Source organism: Octopus bimaculoides, chromosome 24 (genome assembly GCF_046866305.1).
Source record: "Octopus bimaculoides isolate indiv1 chromosome 24, ASM4686630v1, whole genome shotgun sequence".
NCBI lineage: Eukaryota > Metazoa > Mollusca > Cephalopoda > Octopoda > Octopodidae > Octopus > Octopus bimaculoides.
This window is the reverse complement of record NC_142951.1, coordinates 28,806,781-28,823,201: the sequence shown is the minus strand read 5'-3', so window position 1 is coordinate 28,823,201 and position 16,421 is coordinate 28,806,781. Positions and strand designations below refer to the sequence as shown.

At 38.0% G+C, this 16,421-nt stretch overlaps 1 protein-coding gene across 2 annotated transcripts in view; it reads left to right on the top strand.

Annotated features, from left to right (window-relative positions):
• LOC106876469 (uncharacterized) overlaps positions 1-16,421 on the top strand; it is a 196,455-nt gene that overhangs the window by 23,178 nt on the left and 156,856 nt on the right. Inside the window, exons 9-19 of one of the 2 annotated variants that reach the window (XM_089341381.1) lie at positions 3,518-3,655; positions 4,606-4,743; positions 6,642-6,779; positions 7,419-7,556; positions 8,497-8,634; positions 10,175-10,312; positions 11,335-11,472; positions 12,676-12,813; positions 13,455-13,592; positions 14,475-14,612; positions 15,498-15,635. In XM_089341381.1, coding sequence (XP_089197507.1) covers positions 3,518-3,655; positions 4,606-4,743; positions 6,642-6,779; positions 7,419-7,556; positions 8,497-8,634; positions 10,175-10,312; positions 11,335-11,472; positions 12,676-12,813; positions 13,455-13,592; positions 14,475-14,612; positions 15,498-15,635 — 1,518 coding nt within the window. The remainder of the gene's footprint in view (positions 1-3,517; positions 3,656-4,605; positions 4,744-6,641; positions 6,780-7,418; positions 7,557-8,496; positions 8,635-10,174; positions 10,313-11,334; positions 11,473-12,675; positions 12,814-13,454; positions 13,593-14,474; positions 14,613-15,497; positions 15,636-16,421) is intronic. The other variant, XM_089341382.1, reaches the window with a different exon arrangement.

The window sequence follows — 16,421 nt, the reverse complement described above, 5'->3', positions numbered from 1 at the left end:
TGTTGCTGTTGTTATTGTGCTGTTGTTCTGTTGCTATTGTTGTTATTGTTGTTGCTACAATTATTGTTGTTGCTACAATTATTGTTGTTGCTACAATTATTGTTGTTATTCCTATCAGTGAGCTGTTGCTGTTTTGTTTACATTGTTGATATTGTTGTTTAAACTCAGATCAATTTCAAAAGTGCAGGCTTGGTCAATATTTTTCCCTTTTTTTTTTTGTTTTGATAAATATCACAGGCTACATTGTTCAGTGACAATATATTCATTTAACCTTTTAGCATTCCATTGCAACTGGCCATATCCAGCCCAAAATGTTCTACTTGTTTTATGTTCAAATTGTCCAGATCTGGCCTCTCATACTTTCCTGACAATGTCATTCTAAAAACAAACAGTCACAGCATTTAAATCTCATAGTTACAAAATAATGCAAGATTAATTCAAAACAATGTGAATAAGTAGGCATTACATTTGACAGAGTAATCTGAATGCTAAAGGGTTTAACTGGCTATATCTGGCATCTCACACCTACCTGACAATGTCATTAAAATAATAAACAATCACATCATAGAAATCTCAAAGCTATGAGATAACGTATGATTAATTCAAAAGCTTGTGAATGAATAAGCATTATAATTGACAGAGTAATCTGAATGCTAAAGGGTTAAAGCTGTAGGATGTGATTTGAGGGAGATTCAGCTACTATTTATTGCAGGTTGAGATGCTTCTTTGTTGATTTCTATAGCATATTTATTGGGAATTATGAAATACTATTAAGTTTTCATATAATAATAATAATAATAATAATAATAATAATAATGTTATAAAATTGAAACTTAAAGACTGATGACGCCATTCCATCAACATGTGGACGCTGGTTGCTTTCGTTCATACTTCAAATTTGAATTTCTATAATTTTGAATTTTTATCCCTTCTTATTTTGAACTCGACAAAGACAGACTTACAGTTGAAATATTGTTCAACTAGGCATAGGGGTGGCTGTGTGGTAAGTAGCTTGCTTACGAACCACATCGTTCCGGGTTCAGTCCCACTACGTGGTACCTTGGGCAAGTGTCTTCAACTATAGCCTCGGGCCGACCAAAGCCATGTGAATGGATTTGGTAGACGGAAACTGAAAGAAGCCCGTCGTATATATGTATATATATATATATATATATATATATATATATATATATATATATATATATATGTGTGTGTGTGTGTGTGTGTGTGTGTGTGTGTGTGTGTGTGCGTGTGTCTGTGTTTGTCCCCCCAACATCGCTTGACAACCGATGCTGCTGTGTTTACGTCCCCGTAACTTAGCAGTTCTGCAAAAGAAACCGATAAAATAAGTACTAGGCTAACAAAGAATAAGTCCTGGAGTTGATTTGCTCGACTAAAGGCGGTGCTCCAGCATGGCCACAGTTAAATGACTGAAACAAGTAAAAGAGTAAAGTGAGTAATAAAATATCTATTACAATCGAATCGCGCTCTTCATCTTGACTGTTTACATTTGTGAAGAGTTACATCAATCCTTTTAAAATAATAATAATAATTATTATTATTACTATTATTATTATTATTATTATTATTATTATTATTATTGGCACAATGTGAATACAAAAGGTGCTATGATAATGTGGCAAGAATGATCCATTGGAAGCTCTGTGGAAATAAAGAGCAAAGACATAGTATGAGAAAACTCCAGAAGGAGTCACTGAAATTGAGAATTGCAAAATCCTGTGGGATGCAGTGATCCGGTGCAATCACCTAACCAGACATCAGAAACCAGACATCAGAAACCAGACATCAGAAACCAGACATTGTTCAGGTGAATAAAAAAGAAAGAACATGTATGATTAATCGGCATAGCATTTCCCCGATGACAACAGGATCAATGTGAAAGGAGAAGAAAAAAATAAACAGCTGTTATGATTTAAAGCAGGAAATACGAAGGTTGTGGCCAATGAAGAGAGTAGACGTGATACCAATAGTAATTGGTGCACTTGGAAACCCACATCCTATGCAAGACATTATCAATTCAATAATACAAACTAAACAAAACAATCCACAAACACAAAACACTAAACATAGAGGAAATATTCTATTCAATAAACTTCTATTAGCAGACCGATACCCAACACATTACATGCACACACAACACACACAGTAATACAACTAAAGGCTGCACCACACCTCATTAAAAAAAAATGAAACTGACGCAATACAATTAATGGGAAGAGTTCACACTCCCCAACAACAAAAAAGAACATACAATGCTACACATATACACCAGCAACAAGGAAGTATAGCAGGTCATGCAGTACAAAATTGCCTGAAACTACCAAATCATCATCATCATCAACGTCGTTTAACGTCCGCTTTCCATGCTAGCATGGGTTGGACGATTTAACTGAGGACTGGTGAAACTGGATGGCAACACCAGGCTCCCATCCAATTTGGCAGAGTTTCTACAGCTGGATGCCCTTCCTAACGCCAACCACTCAGAGAGTGTAGTGGGTGCTTTTACGTGTCACCCGCACGAAAACGGCCACGCTCGAAATGGTGTCTTTTATGTGCCACCCGCACAAGAGCCAGTCCAGGGGCACTGGCCCTGAAACTACCAAATGTTGAATAATAATAATAATGACGCCGACGCCAACGACGATGACGACGACGACGAACAGCATTGCTTGGAACCACTCAAATACTTCAGATGGTAGTCGAAAAATAAGGGGTAGTACCTTCGTTCACTGGTAGTGAACAGCTGACACCGTGGTACATCTCCAGCATTAGAAGCTGTGCAAAGACAATAAATAATGATAATAATAATAATAATAATAATAATCATCGTTTAACGTCCGCTTTCCATGCTGGCATGGGTTGGACGATATGATTGAGGACTGGTGAAACCAGATGGCTACACCAGGCTCCAATCTGATTTGGCAGAGTTTCTACAACTGGATGCCCTTCCTAATGCCAACCACTCAGAGAGTGTAGTGGGTGCTTTTACGTGCCACCGGCACGAGGGCCAATAATAATCATAATAATAATAATGATGATGATGATAAAAAAAAATAACAACAATGACAATTACGACAACAACAACAACAATAATAGTAATGAACTGAAATGGAAAATATGTAAGCTGTGGGCAATGGAAAAAGTGGACATGATACCAGTAGTGATTGGTTCGCTTGGAAATATCAGCGCTCAACTACCAGCATGGCTCGAAATGTAAAGATAGAATTCCTACAAAAGCCAGCATTGCTTGGACCTGCAAGAGTTCTCTGCAGGGTTCTTGAATTATGACCAGTAAACAAGTGTCAGCTATGAGAAGCTGACACTTTCCATCATACCCAGCTGAGAGTTTTCATCAAGTACTAATATTATTAATATGGCTGGTTTGAATCCTAAAAAGTTAATCCTTGCCCTGAATATTGTTAAGTTGAACGTCAGTTTGTCACAAATAATTGATGAAATGAAACTTCATAACTTCCTTTCTGCTTTTACTTTATAGAATGTGCAGCAGGGAAATTTGGTGCCAACTGTGCAGGCATATGCCATTGTGCTGACATCAGTAAATGCTTTGCTGAAACTGGAGTCTGTTCTAGTGGGGGATGTGCAGCTGGTTACACAGGTAGCACCTGTCAAACAGGTAAGTTTAATGGAGTAGTTATGTAAATAGGTGCAGCCATGGCTGTGTGGTAAGAATTTTGCTTTCCAGCCACTTGGTTCTGGGTTCAGTCCCACTGTGTGGCACCTTTGACAAGTGTTTTTACTATAAACCTAGGCTGACCAAAAGCCTTGTGAGGGGATTTGATATGTGCATGTGTGTGTGTATATATATGCGAATGGTTTTGTTAAGTAGTGCCGAGTTTTGCAGTTCTGTAAATACTAATAATAGTATTTTATAAGCTTAAAGCTTATAGCGATCACCGTGCAACGACTAAGGAAAATAGTCTAATAATGGGGCATATAAGCCCTTGACAGAAAAAAAGTAGGTTTTTGCATATGTGTGGGACTCGAATCCACATTCCTTTGTTTTTGTGACTAAGTGTGTTACTGATTACACCAGCAACCTAACCTGCTTTTTCGTGTCAAATTTAAGAACTATATTAGTCTGTAATTGTTTTTGTAAACAAATTTTCTTGCACTTTCACTACGAATGATTTTGTTAAGCATTGTCGAGTTTTACAATTCTGTAAATGATAATAATAATATTAAATTATTTTCCTTAGTCATTGCATAAAGCAAAACATACAAATCTGAACATATGCATACATACAAAAATACCCTGTTGATGTTGAAATTTCAACGAGCCTTGGATCTAGGTTAGAAATGAGCTCTTTCTCTATTGGCAAGATATCTTGAAATAAAACTGAAAAATGACCTATATACATACATTGTTGCATACATAGATACTCACACAAATAGGGAGAAGAACGATGTGAGTCTATTTGTTCTGTCAACTGAAATATCACCTCTTTAATATTTATCTGATGCTTATTGTCCATTGTTTTCCAGTTTGTTTGTGTTTTTTTCTTCTTCTTTTGTTCTGTTGCTCTTCATTTTTGCTTCTTTTAACTTCTTTTTTTCACATTCCAGTCTGTGTTCATGGAAAATTTGGACCAAACTGCAAGAATGCGTGTCACTGTGCCGACAATAGTAAATGCAACAGAGCGTCTGGAGTATGTTCGAGTGGAGGATGTGCAGCTGGTTACAAAGGAAGCAATTGCCAGACTGGTGGGTGAACTATTATCTATAGGAGAACATGTTGCAACATTATATCTCCTCTTCTTACTCTCGCTAAAGTATTATAGATAGTCATGTGTTTAACAGATTTATGTCACAATGACATGGCTTCAGGTTCAATTTCATTGTGTGACACCTGGACAGGTAGGTGTTCCTTATATTGGCTTCTAACTGAATAATGTCTTCCACACCTGGACAGTACCATTCAATCTGGCAGTGTCAACTCACTGCACGTATTCCACTTTGACTATAAACTCCAGGTCCAGATATAAGGCAAGGTTCTTTTGAGTGTTGGGCCTCACAGAGGTTGTGATGAATGACTTAAACTTTCGGCATTATGTCGTGCTTGAGAAGAAAGCCCATCAAGCCAAGTAAAATTGCAGTCGTGGCAGATACTGGTATTACACAGATGGCACCTGTGCCAATAGCACGTAAAAGCACCCATTACACACTTGGAATGGTTGGCATTAGCAAGGGCATCCGGCCATAGAAACCATGCCAAATCAGACTGGAACCTGGTGCAGCTTGCCAGCCCTGGTCAAACAGTCCAACCCATGCCAGCATGGTCAATGGACGTTAAATGATGATGATAAATGGTTGCAGTTCATTACAACTGTTTCAGACCTGTTTTTTTATTGATGAGCAAAAGTGTTGAATCATGCAAAAAAAAACCATTTTCATCAGATGAATGACATAGTTCCAGGTGTATCAACCAATCTGATTTCAACAGGATTTACTGCCACATGACTCAGCCGATATATAGTACCAATCAGTTTGGTTGAGTCACCTGGTATTATGTCCTGTTTTGTGAGAAATCCTTATTGTTAATTCTTACCTGTCGCCACCTGGTGGAAATATTTTTTTTTGTATGAAGTAACCTTTTATTATATTATACTTTATAATGAATAATAAATCACTTCGTTGCCAGTGCCCCTGGACTGGCTTGTGCGGGTGGCACATAAAAGACACCATTTCGAGCATGGCCGTTGCCAGTATCGCCTGACTGGCCTTCGTGCGGGTGACACGTAAAAGCACCTACTACACTCTCTGAGTGGTTGGCGTTAGGAAGGGCATCCAGCTGTAGAAACTCTGCCAAATTTAGATTGGAGCCTGGTATTGCCATCCGGTTTCACCAGTCCTCGGTCAAATCGTCCAACCCATGCTAGCATGGAAAGCGGACGTTAAACGATGATGATGATAATGATGATGATGTCAGAATTTATACAATTTTAAAATTAATGCAGATATTAAGCTTGATCATCAGGTTAAGAGAATTCAATGTTTAAAACACTTTTTAAAAATCACGCACACACACACACACACACACGTGATTCCAACTTACCACACCAGTTTTATGGGATCATACTGAGCTGTGCTGATGTAATACAGGATAAATGTAGTAGTAGTAGTAGTAGTAGTAGTAGTCGTAGTAAAAACCAGAAATGGAGGCTTTAATCTGTGCTGCCCAAGAGCAAGCATTAAGGACCAATTACATCAAATACAGAATAGACAACACATCAGAAAGTGATAAGTGCAGAATTTGTGGAGAAAATGGTGAAACCGTATGGCATAATAACAGTCAATATATGCCACTTGCACAGAAAGAATATGAGACGTCATGACAATATAGCAAGGATTGTCCATTGGACACTTTGCAACAAGTATGGACTTGACAGAGCAAAAAGTGGTACGGACATAAACCCGAATTCGAATGCCATTGTAAGGTAAGTATGAGAGGCCAGATCTAGTCAGTTTGAGTATAAAACAGAATGTTTTGGTTGGAAAAAACTGGTTTAAATACAAAAGGGTCAAGCATAATAAATAGGTGGCTATTTTAATTTAATACTGCCTCGTTGCATATACCAGAAATGATTCTTGTACCATTTCAGGATGCCCACACGGTACATTTGGTATCAACTGCGCCAAGAAGTGTCATTGTCTGAACAATGGAAAGTGTTACTCTGAGAATGGTATCTGCATAACTGGGAAATGTTCCCATGGCTACCGAGGCCATAACTGTCAGTCAGGTGAGTTGTTGTTGATCTTATCATCATCATCATCATCATCGTTATCAAAGTGGCAAGCTGGCAGAATCGTTAACACGTTGGGTGAAATGCTTAGCGATATTTCATCTGTTGCTACATTCTGAGTTCAAATTCTGCCGCGGTTGACTTTACCTTTCATCCTTTCAGGTCATTAAAATAAGTACCAGTTATGCACTGGGTTCAATATAATCGACTATCTCCCTCTCCCCAAATTTCAGGCTTTGTGCCTATAGTAGAAAGGATCATTATTATTATTATTATTATTATTATTATTATTAGTATTAGTATTATTATATGTTTGGCTTTTGCTTTTGTGATTGTACAAGTTGATTCCAAGTCCCACCCAGAGACCTCAAGAGACAACAAGTTAGAAGTTCAAGTTGGTGTTATGACTAGGGTGCCATAAATTTGGTTTTGATTGTGATGACGATGACGATGATGATGATGATGATACTGTTGCTGTTACTGCTGGAGATGATGATGATGGTGGTGATGATAATGATGATGATGGTAGTGGTGGTGATGGTGATGCTGCTACTGCTGCTGCTGCCACTGTTGATGGCAATGATGATGATAATGATGATTACATTTTAATAATGGTATTGTTGCTTAATATTTCAGTGTGCCGGCAAGGCAGCTATGGTCTCAACTGTAAAGAAACATGTCACTGTGCCATTGTCACTAAATGTAATCATATCACCGGTGTTTGTTCAAGTGGTGGCTGTGCACCAGGCTATGTTGGTTCAAATTGCCATCAAGGTATGGAATGGAAATTGCATATAACATTTACTCACACCTTCTCACAAGCATACACACATACATATAAGCATGCATACATGCATAGACATGCACATTCATTCATTCATTCATTCACTGTTGAAAGAGAAGAGGAGAAACAAAAAATTGCAGAGAATGATGTGAAAAGAAATGGGATGAGATAGTTGAGTCATGTGCAGAGAAAGATGAATGTGACTGGGTGAGAGGAGTGATAAAAATTAATGTGAAAGGAAATGTGAAATTAATGTTATAGGGTCCACAAAGTGGAACAAAAACTGTGATAGGGCCCACAGAGAAATGACTTACAAACACTTGTTCTGTAATACATGTGCACACATTTTTGCCTCTTTTTCACCTGTTGAGATAAAGCATTAGATGTGAAGAAAGAGAAACAGAGTATGGTGTGAAAAGAAACGGGATGAGATAGTTGAGTCATGTGCTGAGAAAGGATGAATGTGACTGGATGAGAGGAGTGATGGAAATTAATGTGAAAGGAAGAAAGCAGAGGAAGTAGAAGGTTGAGAAAGACAAGGATAAAGACATTGAGGTTCTATGGTGGAGGTACAGGAGGTGGTCAAACTCTGTATAAGGAGTAGACAACCACCATATACAGGGTGTCTACAAAGTCTGGGTACATGGAGTAAATAATATCATAACATAAACAATTAAATATAAGAAATAATAATTTCTTAAAGTATGTGTTAATCTCCATGTGGGTACATGGAGTAAATAAAATCATAACAAACAATTAAATCTTAGAAATAATAATTTTTTAAAGTATGTGTTAATCCCCATGTACCCAGACTTTGTGGACACCCTATATATTTGCATATATACTCTTTCCTCTCTTAATTCTCATTATGTATCTAATATGCTCACATATACACATGCATACATACTTATATACAAATTATATTTACAGTTTGTTCTGTGGGAAGGTTTGGCTCCAGTTGCACTGGAACATGTCACTGTGCAGATAACAAAAAGTGCAACTCAGTGTCAGGTGTATGTTCAAGTGGTGGATGTGCTGCAGGATATCAGGGTAGCAACTGTCAAACAGGTTAGTAATATTCCAGTTCTATATTTAAGAGATGAGGAATTATGTACATTATTTACATTTGACAGATATTTGTCCTCATCTTGTTTGTTGTTAACACAATGTTTCAACTGATATACCCTCCAGCCTTCATCAAGTGTCTTGGGGAAATTTCGAACCTGGGTTCTCATTCCTAAGGTATTTTTCGATATTATTATTATTATTATTATTCAGGTCACTGCCTGGAATCGAACTCAGAATCTTGGGGTTAGTAGCCTGTGCTCTTAACCCCAAGATTTTGAATTCTATTCCAGGCAGTGACCTGAATAATAATAACAACATACCTTAAGAATGAGAACCCAGGTTTGAAATTTCCCCCAAGACACCTGATGAAGGCTGGAGGGTATATCAGCTGAAACGTTGTGTTAACAACAAACAAAATGAGGACAAATATCCGTCAAATGTAAATAATGTAAATAAGGTTAGTAACATATTATTTACAAATCTGTATGCATAAAAGTATATAATTGTATATATATATATATATATATATATATATAATTTAGAGAAAAAAACCACAATTATTGAATTCATCCATGAAAATCCACAGTCACATATAGAAAAATTTAATAAGTAAATACACTAAAAAGACTTATAAAAATACAATGTAATAAATATGAGAATAATAAAATATTATATATATATATATATATACATATATATATATATATATATATATATATATATATATATATATATATACCATCATCGTCGTCGTTTAATGTCCGCTTTCCATGCTAGCATGGGTTGGACGATTTGACTGAGGACTGGTGAAACCAGATGGCTATATATATATATACATATATATATATACATATGTATAATATATATATTGTCACTATGGTGTTAGGAAACACCTAAATTGCTAGAAATAAGAGCTAAACTGCTCTAATGCTGTAGTTAGAGTGGTTTAGCTCTTGGTTCTGGCAATGTAGGTGTTTTTAACATCCTAGTCACATTTAGTGTCAATTATAATTCTCCCTTTTTGGTGAAATATTGCAAACTGCTGTTTATATTAATTTTATATATATATATATATATATATATATATATATATATATATATATATATATATATATCATCAGAAGCAGCAGCAGCAGCAGCAGCATCATTTAACATCTGTTTTCCATACTGGCATGGGTTGTACAGTTTGACAGGGCTGGATAAGCAGAGGACTGCACTGTTTTGGTAGGGTTTTTACAACTGAATGCCTTTCCTAACACCAACCACCATATATATAGTGAGAATTTACAAAAAAAACCAAGAGATGAACACCGGTGTGTAAGCAACAAACAGATGTATTAGTTTAATGCTCAGGAAATGAGAAAGTCTTTTACATTTCGAGCCTACGTTCTTCAACAGAAAGGAACACAGAAATAAACAGGGAGAGAAAATAGAGAAAGGTTTAGTGGCTAGCGATCTATCATGGCGAGTGGTGATGGCAGAGATAACAATAACGTTGAAATAAATGCAATTAAAACAAATGTTTTTTTTAAAATTGCAGTGTGCAGCAGAGGTAGATTTGGACCTAACTGTAGATACACATGTCACTGTGCAGACAACAGCAAGTGTAACGTCAACTCTGGTGTGTGTTCAAGTGGAGGATGTACTGCAGGTTATGACGGCAGCAACTGCCAAACAGGCAAGTGAACACTGTTTATAACTACTGTAGCTAAAGAACAAACTGTGTGGAGCAGAAACCAAATCGACTGACAGATCAGGCAAAATATATTAGAAGGTTTGGAGGTGATGTACAGGAATTATATATTAGAAAAAATGATAAGGTACTCAGATATCTGGATGGTTGTACATTTACAGATTTTTATTAATATGTCACATGTTTTTATTAATATGTCACATGTTTTTATTAATATGTTACATGGCTTTTATGAATATGTCACATGTTTTTTTATTAATATGTCACATGTTTTTATAAATTAGCGCTTGCATCTATTCTTATAGATTCTCCAGATTTAATTTTTCATCAGAGGATTTGTCTCTTTTTATAACATTATTGAATGTGTAGGAGTGGAGAGAGATATATAGGATAGTAAAAGAGGATGAGGAATGGGGGGGGGGAATGAGAGAGAGTGTGTGTTTTTTTTTTTTTGTGTGTGTGTGTGTGTGCATGTGTATATGTGTGTGCCTGTGTATCTGAAAGGAGTGTCAATGGGAAAGAGAAGGAAAGGTGAAAGAAGAAAGAAGAAAATTGTGTTTACAGCTGGTCAGTTCTTTCAATGACAAGTTTATTCTTGGCCTTTAAAAATGACAAAACCAGGTGGCTATTTAAGGTGGGGCATTGTTTGGAAGAAAGTTGCTTTTCAAACAGTTGCCATCATTGTCCAGTGAGAGAGAGTGCGTGTGTGGGACTGAACCCGGAACCATGTGGTTGGTAAGCAAGCTACTTACTACACAGCCACTCCTATATTTTTTAAAATTATTTTTATAATTTGTATAAATATATTTTATTATAAATGCAAAACAACACCACAGAGGAATCGACGTAAATAATAAACTGTGATGGGTGAACCGTGATATGGGAAAGGATTACTGTAATACAAAAACATTTGACAGATCTTACAGAATACAGCCACAATGATCTTAAAAATTTAGTTGACTTTTTGTAGGATTAACTAAACTATTTATCTTTAATTTTATATTTAGCCTGTCGCCGTGGTAAGTTTGGACCAAACTGTAAAAGTACATGTCATTGTGCCGACAACAGCAAGTGTAACCGTCAGACTGGTGTTTGTTCCAGTGGAGGATGTGCTGCTGGTTATGAAGGTAGCAACTGCCAAACAGGTAAGTGAACAACTCATTACATCCAAGACTTAGGCACTGCAGGTAAAAATAGCAGTAAAAATCTACCTTAAATCATACCCTTGTTAGCTTGCTTTATGCATTTGCTTAATGTGGCTGGTGTCATCCCAGCTTAGTGGTCCATGAGATGTTATCATCCGTAGAGCCAACCAGGTTTGCCAATACTCTCCATCACTGGTGGTTCCATGCCAGTGGAGGCATGTGACTCAGTGGTTAGGGTGTTGGACTCGTGATCGTGAGATTGTGGTTTCAATTCCTGGACTGGGTAATGTATTGTGTTCTTGAGCAAAACACTTCATTTCACATTGCCCAGTCCACTCAGCTGGCAAAAATGAGTAATCCTGTGACAGATCACCGTCCTGTCCATGTGGAGAATTTGTAAGCCATGAAAACCAGGAAAACAGCCCTTATGATTCAGCATGACTCAAGAAGTTTACTTTGGTCCCATTCCAGCTGCTTTGCATACTCCAAGGTGGCGTTGAGCCTCTGGAGATCTTCCCCAATCACATCCAGCCATCTGGTACATGGCCTGCCACCAGGCCTCTTCCAGCTCACAGCTGCTGCATCGAATGAGAGCAAAGCCCTGGTAGGATGATCTAGCAGGAAACGGAGGACATGTCTGAACCAAGCGCATGTGACAGATTGCTATGAGTTGGGAAGCTGTGGGCTAATGCGTGCACGTACAAAGTTCTTTGTTGGAAACGTGGTGGTACCATCTGATATTCTCAATGGTTCTCAAGGCTCTGCTATCCAAGTTGTCAATCCTCATTGCCAAGGTCTTCGAGAGGGGCCACATTCTAAATAAAGAAGGTTACATTAAAAAATGTACTTCCTGATATACAAATCTATGGGATTGTCACAATTAGAGGACACCTACCCTACAATGTCATTCTAAAAATAAACGATCACATCATCAAAATCTCAAAGTTACAAGATAATGCAAGATTAATTCAAAACAATGTGAATAAATAAGCATTACATTTGGTAAAGTATTCTATATACTAAAGAGTTTAACTGGCCAAATTTGGCCTCTCAGACCCACACTACAATATCCTTCTACAAATTAACAGTTGCCTCATCAAAATCTCAAAGTTACGAGATAAGGCAAGATTAATTCAAACCAATGTGAATAAATAAGCATTACATTTGGCAAAGTATTGATTGTGTTTTTGCCTGTTTTTGTAGGATGTAGCAGAGGAAAATTTGGGCCAAACTGCAAAAGCACATGTCACTGTGCTGACAACAGCAAATGTAACCCACAGTCTGGTATCTGCTCCAGTGGAGGATGTGCTGCTGGATATAAAGGTAGCAACTGTCAAACAGGTAAGTGTTAATTATTAGGTGCAAGTCTATTGTGAAGATCTCTCTGCCTCCTTCCTTTGGCCAGGAAGGACAGGCAGTTTTTCTCTCTATTTGGTGGCTCTGGTGAAAGAGGTTGTGTGGTGGATGCGCTTGAAAGGGTTGAAGGCAGGTACGTTCCTCTTCAGCCAAGGCCTCAATGACTTTTTCAGGTACCGCCTTAAAAGGAAAGTGAGGCTGGAGTGGGTGGTGCTGTCACCCAGTAAGTTTCTTGAAAGGTGGGTGAATATGGCAAGAATGGCCCGTGTGAATAGGCCTGCTCAAAGTGTGCACCTGTAGGCCAGATGAGGAGGAGAGGGGTGCCTACCTGAGTCGCCTTTGATGTTAGGGAGTCCAAAGTGTGTGAGGTTCCTTTGGTCACCTCTTGGTGAAGCTCTCCCGTATTGGGGAAGTACATTGTTGGTTTAATCTCCTTGTTAAATGTTGTGTTTTTTTTTGTTTTTTTTGCTGTTTACATGTTTAATCCCACTGTCCCTCATCTGTGTATCGTCCTTTATGTTTTGTGTTTGGCCCAGGTGACCAATAAAGAAAGTGTTATTTAACAGGTAAGATGCGTTATGTGTTCTTACACAGAATTAATGGGTTGACATGTATATATGTTTCAGGGTGCAGTATTGGAAAATTTGGACGTAATTGTCAGCAGACATGTCACTGTGCTGACAAGAGTAGGTGTAATCGCCAGACAGGTGTTTGTTCCAGTGGTGGCTGTACAGCTGGATATGAAGGAAGGACCTGTCAGACAGGTAGGTCAACTGTAGAAATATACAGTATGTATGTATACATATACACATAGTTGAAATTTATAGAAAAACAAAAGACAAAGACAGGTGTTTGAACTTGCTTTCTCTCATTGCTATTACTTTCTCTCAGTCAGGGCTGTTACCCTCACTACTTCTCCTTCACTGAATTGCTATTTTCTCTGCTCTCCCTTCACTTATACTACTCTTTCTCCTACTCCTACTCCATGATTTTGGACAAATATATACATATATGTACAAATAGATAAAAACACTGAGCTCAAGTAGCTTGCTTACCAACCCCATGGTTCCGGGTTCAGTCTCACTGTGTGGCACCTTGGGCAAGTGTCTTCTACTATAACCTCGGGCCGACCAAAGCCTTGTGAGTGGATTTGGTAGACGGAAACTGAAAGAAGCCCGTCGTATATATGTATATATATATATATATATCTGTGTGTGTGTATATGTTTGTGTGTCTGTGTTTGTCCCCCCATCATCGCTTGACAACCGATGCTGGTATGTTTATGTCCCTGTAACTTAGCGGTTCGGCAAAAAGAGACTGATAGAATAAGTACTAGGCTTACAACGAATAAGTCCTGGGGGTCAATTTGCTTGACTAAAGGCGGTGCTCCAGCATGGCCACAGTCAAATGACTGAAACAAGTAAAAGAGTATATATATATATATATATATATATATATATATACATACACACAGACATACGCACAAACATACATACACACACACATGCATACACACACAGACATGCACTTGTCCAAAAGTGCCATGCTGTGGGACTGAGCCTGAAACTATGTGGTTGGGAAGTAAACTTCTTGCCAAACAGCCATTTTAGCACCTATGTTCGTTATCGGTTATGTTTGTTTTGTAGTATGTAGCAGAGGGAAATTTGGGCCAAACTGCAGAAACACATGTCACTGTGCTGACAACAGCAAGTGTAACCCACAGTCTGGTAGCTGTTCCAGTGAAGGATGTGCTGCTGGATATGAGGGTAGCAACTGTCAAACAGGTAGGTGAATGTGCATCACTATTTATCACCTTATAATAATTCTGCTTGTTCTTCCATTACTTAGCTTGTCTGAAACATTTTCATGTGATCAGCTGAAAGAGTAGGGAGAGGGAGAAGGGGCAGAGGGAAAGGGAAGAGGATATGAGAGAGGGGAGGAGGATGCAGAGAGGGAGGGGAAGTTGGTGGTGAGTGAAATATGTAATACTTTTTTTTTAACTCAGTTTGTTTCCTCCGTTACTTAGTCCGTCTGTAACACTATCATGTAATTAGTTGAAGGGAAAGGTGAAGAGCAAGAGAGAAAAAGAGAACGGAAAATAAAAGAGAAAAAGCGGGTAAGGCGAAGAGCAAGAGAGAAAGAGGGACAGTGCTGTGTATTAAGTCTATAAAATTGGGCATAAAGTATATAAAGTGTATATAAGTACATCGACCCTTTCACATTCCGATTACTCTGTCAAATGTAATGCTTATTCATTCACATTGTGTTGAATTAATCATGTATTATCATGTAACTTTCAGATTTAAATGATGTGATCATTTGTTTTTAGAATGACATTGTTAGGTAGGTGTGAGATGCCAGATACGGCCAGTTAAACACTTTAGCTTTTAGGTTACTCTGTCAAATGTAATGCTTATTTATTCACATTGTGTTGAATTAATCCACCCTTTTCTTCTGGACAAGTACAGCCTATTGGTGTCACTCTTAGCGGGTGGAAGGCTCCCTGTACTGCCAACATTCTTCTGGCCTTGGAATCCATTTTCTTCATTTCTCTCTTTTACCATTTTATAATTCCCACTCCATACCAAAGTAATATCATCATCATCATCATCACCATCATCCTCATCATCATTATCATTATTATTATTATGTCATTGTTTGTTTTGTAGGATGTAGCAGAGGGAAATTTGGGCCAAACTGCAGAAGCACATGTCACTGTGCTGACAACAGCAAATGTAACCCACAGTCTGGTAGCTGTTCCAGTGGAGGATGTGCTGCTGGATTTGAAGATACCAACTGCCAAGTTGGTGAGTCTCTATTATTAGTATTATTATTATTATCATTATTATTATTATTACTATATAATTATTATTATTATTAAGGTGGGGAGCTGACAGAATTGTTAGCACATGGATTGAAATGCTCAGCAGTATTTTGCTTGTTGCTACATTCTGAGTTCAAATTCTGCCGAGTTCAAATTTCCCACTCATCCTTTCAGGATCAATATATTAAGTACCAGTAAAACACTAGGGTTGATGTAATCAACTAGTCCCCCCTTGACATAATTTCAGGCCTTGTGCCTTCTCTAGAAAAGATTATTATCATTATTATCATTATTATTATTATTATTGAGTGAGTGAGCAGTGCATGCCATCAAAGTGACACTGGGGTAAAATATACGAAGCCCAGTATACCCATCATGACTACCCGTCTGATAAGGGTACACCAGGCACATGCATCACAACCATGTGTGCATGACACGGTGATCTCATATCAAGATAAACAGCACATGACCTTGCAGGCAGGGGCCCAGTTAGAATTTTCTTCAGGTCGAGTAACCCCTCTTGCTCAAAAGGTCCCTGAATATGGTTTGTTTAAGGATGATGAACAAAACACCCATGTTTCCAGAGAGGAATTATTCAAACCCCAAAGAATTCCTCTCGACACATGGCTCCCCCACTACTTCTTCCCATGATCAGTGACACACATATCGTCAGCCACTAAGGGACATGCTCAACTGGTTACGGTCAAGCAACTGACAAGCAAATCTGTGGTATTGAGCAGAATATTTGCTGTAGCCCATCTTTTTACAC